This window comes from Anneissia japonica, unplaced genomic scaffold (assembly GCF_011630105.1).
Source record: "Anneissia japonica isolate Jap-2015-1 unplaced genomic scaffold, ASM1163010v1 scaffold288057_len103349_cov133, whole genome shotgun sequence".
In the NCBI taxonomy this organism is placed as follows: domain Eukaryota; kingdom Metazoa; phylum Echinodermata; class Crinoidea; order Comatulida; family Comatulidae; genus Anneissia; species Anneissia japonica.
The window spans coordinates 1-8869 of record NW_022691552.1 but is presented as its reverse complement, the minus strand read 5'-3'; the positions used below and the strand labels follow the sequence as shown (position 1 = coordinate 8869).

The window sequence follows — 8869 nt, the reverse complement described above, 5'->3', positions numbered from 1 at the left end:
GCCTATAAGCTAGATTCCTTAGGCGAGACTTTAGTTATACCTTGTTTATCAAACCCGCAGCATGCCAATAATGATTTTGAATAAAAAATAAAATTTAATTTTTTTGGCAAATAATACACCACAAATAAATGGATATTTCAGAAAAGTTCTGTATTTTTATAATGCCCACCACTGCCTTGAAATCTCTAAAAACAAGAAATGTATATTTCTTCCTAATTATATAAATTTAAAACATTTAACCATCCTAATCTACGCTGTTTACATTCACTAATAACATTTTAATAACAATACAATACAATAACAAAGAGTATGTTCACGAAACAAGGTATAAAAAAAGTCTTGCCTTAAGGGGGTTTTACTTGGAAAGCCTACGGTCCAGGTGGTGTCAAGGTTCGCTATTTCTGGCAGAATGGTTGTAGCAGGTAAATGTCTAATTTCTTCCACATTTTGATGGTTTGAGGTTTTGGTTTATCAGAAAGTAGTGGTGGCGCAGAGTTTGTCTATGGTTCAACAGCCTAAGGTTGAACCATAGACATTCGCTAGCTTTGGAGCAAGCATTCTTATTTAAAATGCTGTCAAGTATTATCCAACATTATTTGTATACATTCCAGACAAACTATCATAGATATTGTTGAGGTACTGTAATACATTCCATTTAATTGTACACATTAGTTAGAGCACAATTTAAAAGTAAAATATGCTTAAAAATGTAGTATTTTTAATTACTTTTGACAATAATAAGTAATTCAACAATGTATCTTCTTTCATATCCTTTTAATGATTATAAAATAATAAATGTTCTTTATTCACACAGTCATTTAATAAATCGATACCAATGAACTGAAATAGAATTATTGGAGGCAATAAATTGATATGAGAGTAATAACAGAACAAATCGAGTTGCATTGTTGCTGTCTGATATACTGCCACAAGGAACCTCAACAAGACATGTAATGAGTTGGTGTTCTGTCCATGTCATTAGCATTGTGAGCACAGCTGACCCAGAGTACGTCAATCTAACAAAGAAAACAAAGGTTTTTTTTTTAGTTTCTCACTAAATTAATTGAAGTACAAAACAAAGTAAATTGGCAATTCCTCGCACAGACATATCCTCCTCTGACCTCAGATGATTAGTGCCTCCACAGGAAATCTAGTGATAGCTTTGCCCAACACGCTGGAGACTCCCCACACTCCTGATATTTACAGTCGATCTTTCAACTCATGAATATATTCTTTCTATTGTCTGGGGCGGACGCAGGATTGTGGTGGGGTGCGTGAGAGTCCACACGACCTCAGCCCTACAATGGTTTGGCTGAGGTGAGAAAACTCTCATGCTTTAAAAATCTTGTGTTCAAATAAAATTTTAACAATACAATGCAACAGTTGTTTTTCTTAATACAATTTAGGGGTGAGATTGCACTGTCGTCTGCACCCCTTCTGCATTTGCACTAGATTGTGTGAATAAAAACATTCAGTATCTGTATACAGTAATTAATGCTGTGATGTGAAAACTGTTTATAACGCACCTCAAATAGATCTTTGTTATTTGATACTTAGGAAAATTTTAATGATATACCTTTTTTCCATTATCTGTTAACCAATGAAAAGATTGTATTAGATCCAGTTATGCAATGAAATTTATTTCGATTTTACCTGATGAAATGGCGTAAATAACAATGTGACATGATACCGAATTCATTTAGGTGTGTTATAACACAATACTGTATATAATGGTCAGAAAACCTGTTTTCCATACAATCGCTACATGCTATCGCCGACAGGCTTCAGTGCTGGTGATTGCTCAGTTGCATTGGGGACAGCTACGCAGTACAATGATCTTAATAAAAACACTGTAGCGATAGTGTAGTGATTTTAAGAAAACAAGGCTTAATGGACAAATTAAGCCCCAATTGTACCTTTGTTGTTTACTATCTGCATTTCTCCATGGTCACCTTGTCTGATTTGTTTCCTCATTGATGAAAAACCTCAATTTATTTGGAAGAATTTTAACATGTACCGGGTATGCATCAAACTGTTCATTATCAATGCTGAAGAAGCTGGCCTATAAAAAAAAAAAAAAAAAAAAGATTTATTATTGTGACAGAAAGATGACACTGTTTGGGAACATTTTGCACAATTATGAGGCCATGACAACAGTAGTCAGCAAACTGTCAATACTTTTAGTCAGCCAATGGGATGGATTCCACAAGTAGCGCCCTACCCATATATGTTCATCATGACCATTTTTGGCATGTCACACGTTTTTGTCAAATATAATTCGATAATGTGGATGGGGTTAAATAGGCAACAGCTTATTGTTAGTATTGCTATGCTAACAGTGCTTACCTCTGGCTCCACTGGTGTCAACTTAAACTCACCAACTTGCAATGTTTCACTTTGGATCTCAGATTTATTGTCTTTTGCCTTAGATACTCTTCTCCAACTATATAAAAAATTCATGTCAGAAAATGGGTCATTGGAGAAAAATGCAGTGATACTGTATATCACTGCATTTGAGGGTGGGGCATGGAGAGGGTGGGGCTGCACCCCCAAATTCCCATCCCCCCCCGACCATTGAAAATATTTGATATTTGCAGCAAAAAATTAATGTGAAAGTAGAAAAAAAAATCACCTCATATCACCTTATTTTGCGAGATAGCGTCCCCTTACTTAATCATCAACCCCCAGTTCACTTTCGTGTCCCTCCCCCTCCTCCACTCCACCGCCGATTTCAAGACTCCTAGATAAACCACTTGAAAGATGGTTAAGCAGAGACTAGCTAATTGAACTCTGTAGATTGTGAGGATACTGCCCTTTCAATTCCAAGATTCCTGAATTAAAAATCCTATCAAAAGATACAACTCCCTCAGACTGATTTAAGGACTTGCAAGGTTATAAGACATTAGGTCTCTTTTGGAGAACTGGTTACACTGAATAAACAAACAAAATTTATATCAATAATAATGTTTCATAATAGTTGTACTTTCCTTACCCTTCTTTGATGAAGCCTGTTTTTGTGATGTCAGTTGGCAGGGTCTCTATGCTCATGCTTCTAGTAGTCTGTAGGAAAAGTACAGTACATAATATTATATCAAAAGCAACTACCAAAACATTACATCTTAATGCAAGGAGTATGGTAGTAAATATATCCCATATCTCATCTGTATATGATACGCGACATTCCTATGCACTAGCACTGCCTCTTGGCACAGGTGAAGGTTGACTTATTTCACAGGGGTCAAAAGATTCCGGAAATGAACCCATCCCCACAGATCTCCCAGAAATGACTTCTTCCGACTTTGGACCCCTGTCTTCATATTATGTTTATGTTTTTTTTTACCTTTAAAGCATTTTCTACATTATCATTATGTGTTTCAGCAGAGAACTCAAGCGTTGATACATCAACCTGTTTCCAAGGAATCTCCTCAACTTCTTCAATTTCTGGTTCTAAGAAATTCATGGAGAAAAGAAATGTTCTAGTTAATACTTCTAGTACAAGAGCATTTTTCCTTGGGTGAGCCTATATTTTTTCAATATATCCTTCACAATAGAGGATAATCAACAAATATTTTTTTTTCTTTAATAAGGCTATTTTAAATTCAGTATATTACTATTGTACAATAATAATGTTTTGGGTTTTTCTCCACTGGTCACTTTCAAAATACCTTTTTGTTCTGTTCTCCAAATCCAAGAGAACAAGCGACTAAAGAAACTATACTGCTGTTGATTAACCTCTGGTTCTTCAGGAACATCTACAGGTGGACGATATGCAAGATGAGCTTTAAATACAGGTGGCCATTCCTATTTAGAAAATAAATTGTTATCATTGCGTGCTTAAAATTAAATTTCTCAAAACTAAAGTGATTTTAACCACAATTGTAAAAAACTATAAATTGTTATCATAATTCATTGGTTGATTAACCCCTTGAGTTTGAGCTTCTTTATTTAATAAACAAGGAATAAAAACAAAAACCTAAAAATCTACCAGGAAATCATTTCTAACATGAATCATTAAAATCATTGTTGCAATTGTTAAATTTACATCAATAAATTTTATAAATATTATTACTATTATTATTATCAATATATTTACAATTTGTTATAAAATGATTACATTAAAATTGAGTATCAAAGAATAGCTTTCTTACCTGAACAGTTGCAAAAACATATGCAAATTTGGACTTTAGTGGTCCTAAGTACCAATACCTGTAGAAATCAGAAAGTATTTAATTTGCTTTGATATTACTGTACAAAATCCCTGACATATCCAAGACACATGTAACTATAATAATATGAATGTGTGTACAAAAGTATTATTTACATCAAGCAAGTAGTGTATATAATGTAATTTATATCAATGCTTACTTGGGAATTCTATCTCGTACATTTCTGTATTCGCCCCATTCCAACTTGGACAATCCATACACCGACCTTTCTTCAGAATCCTACAAACATTCATTAACAATAATAATAATTAATATTTATATACATTTTTTTTACTTTAAGTATAGCAGTGTCATTTATCATCAGGTACTACCTACACAAATTTTCCATTTTATACTGGAATTCTGAGACACTCAGAAATTGATTTTACTAAGTTGAGCATTCTGGGTCATTGAGAACCCTGTGCATATACTGTTAGGCATGACATTGTTGTTTGGTTTAATGAATGCACTGTCCATTCATCTAAGTTGAAAGGTAGAGTAATGATGTCAAAGGTTAGTTACCTGTATGGACATCACATCCACTGGTGTGGTCATGCCTTTAATTATTGCCATTGCTGCATTACACATCCACCTATCGAAGCAGACGTTATATAGTATACATCACTTTGTAATAGCAATAAATCGAGTCTGAATCCCATATCATAAAATGTTACTTCAAAGTAAATTAGTCTTGAAATATCAATTTTGGAATATTTTGTTACTGCATACCTGACTTCAGATTCCGAATCTAAATACAGAAACTTTGCTAATGTATTCGTGAAACCGATAGGGATGAATCCTATAGGCCAGTTCTTGCTGACTGATTGTTGATCACTTCGTCTAAGCAGGCCGGTTATAACCTCTCCTACGGTACCATTTCCACCAGCAACCACCAATGCGTCGGTGGACTCCAACGCTCCAGCACAGTCTTTAGCATGGCCGTCAAATTCAGTCTAAATTAAGAGAAATTGAAACTATATAAATTCATATAAGAAAGGTTCTGTTTAGGCCAAGTTAAAAAAAAAAAGTAGTTTCTTCTCTTAATATTTAAAAAAGGGAGAATAAGGGCATTTTTTTTCTTTACACCAGGATGACAAATCTAAGATGGTCAATGGAAAACAGCTACTAAATAAACATTTAAAACAAATAAAAGAAGCACTAGACATGATTCATACCATATTATTTTTAGAAAAAAGTACAGTAACTTGGATCACTGCATTTTAAACTTTTCTTATGAACCCACTTTCACTATGAGACATATACAGTAACTGTTGACCTGACTGGTGACCTACCAGGTCAGAAATAAAAAGTTTCTACTCAAGTCACCGTCAATGAAGAAAAAGAATCAAACTTGCCTTAATTATTTCTACATTGATACCAGCTAGATGCAACAGAGGAGCAGCATTCTTCTCAAACAGCTTTTTAGCTTTCCTTTAAAATAAAACAAGAAAAGTCATGTAAATTTGATTAAAGATAAAATGTTTAATTTTGTTTTCTTGTCTTGGCAGTTTGCAAACTCACCCCTTTCTGGCAGCAGGATTTAATATGATTGTTACTTTTCTTGGTTTGCTCACAGTTTGAATGGTTTCTTCCCCATATATCTGTTACAAAGAAAAAAACCATCTGAGAATTAATGCGTGTATTCGACTGGTTCATTTCGTTAACTATGAATTTTGTTTGGATTGTTTGCTGTTGCATTGATATTCAAAGTAAATACATGATTAACATAATACAAACAATTATTATTTAATTTAAAAAAAAAAGAAAAAGAAAATAAAAGGACAAAAAATGTAATTATTTTCCAAAAACACTTTTTTCCCCAAAAATACATATTTTTCAATACCATAGAAGACATGGTGATACTAATATTTTTTTATTGGGCCTAAAATGAAAAGAAGGGACTTACTACTGCTTGTTTACAATAATCTGCTCGTATTTCATTTGCTCTGAGAAAGGAAAGAAAATCTAATGAATGTAAATAAGTTTTCCAACATTATTATTATTAACATATGTTTTGTTTTGCAATTTTTTAGCTGGTACATTACTTTCTAAACTCAATTTGACTGATGCTGTATCATAGAAAATAATATTTATGAAAATTTGTAAATGTTACTCAATTTTAGGATGGGTGCTGGCCTGTTAGTCTGTCAGATAAGAAAATACGAGCAAAATAAGTAGCATGTTCTACAAATCATACATGCTTCAGTGGTTAATGTAAAGCTATCGAAGAGAGACAAAATAGCTGTCTCTTATACACATCTAGATGTGTAAAAGAGACAGCAATCATACCCTACGAGCAGCAGTCGAGATACAAGTGAAGTGGCCAGTCCGACACAGACCAATTTTATCCAAGCGGGACTGGCTTTAGTGGCTAATGTCAACGGAGTACCAATTTTAGTAGTCCGGCAGACCGATTTTGGCGGCCAAAATCTGTCCGGCGGACATTTTTTGGCCCGGACCAATTTTCGCGTGTCAGGCCCAGGGTAATAATAATAATGATAATAATAGATGGATTTATATAGCGCAGGTAAACGAGGTCTCTATGTGCTCGGGACTAGATTTTGCACTTTTCAATAACTTTCTCCTCCCCTGAGGGTCACTTCATGTCCACCGCAGCCAGTAAACATGCGCACTTTCATCTGTCCACGACAGGGGCCGAGTGAACCAGTACACCGGGGTAACCCCCTACTTATCAATACTACTGGGGTAATCCCCTACTTATCAATACTACAAGCGTTATGTCGATAAGTTGTAGGATCGATCCAGGCCTATTCTTGTAGGTGCACCGCTATATATACCATACGGCATAAAACCTCGAATTGAAACTCAGTAGAGCTTCTTTTTTTGCAAACTTTGGATGAGCTTCTTTTCGAGGCTACTTTTGCGAAGTAAAAGGTTTGGGGAGGGGCAATTTTTTTTTTTCAAAATGATTGACACAAATTTTTTTGAATTTTTACTTTAAAGTTAAGGCCACTGTAACATCAATCTGTATCATGGAGTGTATTTAACTGGCATTAAATCACCTAAACTACTGTATACTGTATAAACCAAGTTTGTTTTTTATTATTTATTATGTTTTTTAATTAATTTGGTTTTTTTTTTAAATTCTACTACCTCAAAAAGAAGGTGTAAAAATTGGCGGTAATGCCCCTTTTTCCTCTTTTGTATCTCATTCACCTTTCTCAGTTTTTCGTCAAACAACTTTCATGTGTCTTAGAAAAGTCAATTCTACAACATATCAACAAATATTTTGCCTCCGGAGCTAGACCTTAATGTCCTCAAAAAGATTAATTTTTATTCAGCTTTATATGCCAAACAGTGAACATTTCAAAGTGGCAATCCCATGACAAGTGAACAGTGGCTGTATTTACTAGTACACACCCCCTACTCATCTCAAAATATGTACTGGGTTCTTTGAAGTGCACATGAGTCAAGTGTGTACACTAAGCATACGGTTTATAGTCTTTGTTGGAGAAGACTTGTTCTACCTCCAGAACCATAGCCGAGCATGCTGTTTGAACCAGCGCCGATATTGTGGTTGCAGGCACCTGCCTTAACCGCTTCGCCATTTGACTTGCCTAAGATATTTGTTTTTATAGTAAATGGTATGTAAACCACATGAACAGTAATTTTTTTTATTGTTGCAATTGTCATTGATTCCATTTTTGATGAGCATTTCAGTGTAGGTCTGCAGACAGTTCCTAAATGGAATCCTTTTTTGAGCTGCACTGAAGCGTTGTTTATGTTTTGACTTTATTTTCATTTAAAAGGATGTATAACGGTTGCAGAAACTGAACCATGCTTCGTGATTCAAGAGATGAACACTGTGATTCAGATGAAGAGGAGGGTGGCTCCAATGCTGCTCTTACCAGCTTTCTTTTTGGCAACATTGACAAAAAGGGGCAGCTTGAATCGGATATATTTGATCAGGTAAAAAAATATCGCTAAATGCACTTTGTTACTCCACCCTAAACCTTAACAATAAGTCAGCGAGACTGGAGTTATGGTGGTTAGGGTGGAGTACTAAAGTGCATGGTGCAATCAAATGACTAAATTGCTGACGATATAGAAATACAGTATGTTGACTTTGCTAGCATCATAAGTAAATGTATCAAGATGAAATGACCATTGTGGGTCACTTCACAAAATGTGTCTATGCACTCTTCCCCACTTCAATGGCCTTCAACTTCTCTCAGTTTAATTCCATACAGACCTCCCTCTAGTTGAAGACCCTTCCAATTAAAGATGACTTCCAATTAAGACCACTTTTTTATAGTCCCAAATTAACAAATTTCTTTTATCTTTATGATATATTTATTTCCATCATGTTATATTTACAAATGCAGACACAAAAATACAAAAAAAAACCACCAAAATGACTCAGCAGTACCTGGTAGGATTGTTTTAAGTTTATGAAGGTTAGACTAAGGAGGGCGCTCTTAAATGATACAATGGTCATCCGTCTGTGAGCTCTCCAGTACTAACTGAAGAAACAAAAATATGTAAAAGAAACAAAGCTGTTAAGTGGTCTTTTCATTTGAGGGACACATGTATTTTTATTTTTCATTGCTCCCAGAATAAATGTAATCTTAATAATTGATACAGTAATAATATTTTATATTAGTTCAACAAAAATTAATATTTCTCGTAATCTGTAATCCCCT

At 34.5% G+C, this 8869-nt stretch overlaps 1 protein-coding gene across 1 annotated transcript; it reads right to left on the bottom strand.

Annotated features, from left to right (window-relative positions):
• Nucleotides 1-306: 306 nt before the first annotated feature.
• Nucleotides 307-6151, bottom strand: LOC117100062 (acylglycerol kinase, mitochondrial-like; the record flags this gene model as incomplete). Its single annotated transcript, XM_033239613.1, is given in 13 exon segments — nucleotides 307-1016; nucleotides 1917-2062; nucleotides 2347-2443; nucleotides 2993-3060; nucleotides 3341-3447; nucleotides 3666-3801; nucleotides 4149-4206; nucleotides 4366-4445; nucleotides 4728-4797; nucleotides 4935-5158; nucleotides 5561-5636; nucleotides 5727-5806; nucleotides 6112-6151. Coding segments are annotated over 12 exon segments (1150 nt in total), but the record flags the coding sequence as incomplete, so codon positions are not given.
• Between the last annotated feature and the right edge of the window lie 2718 nt (nucleotides 6152-8869).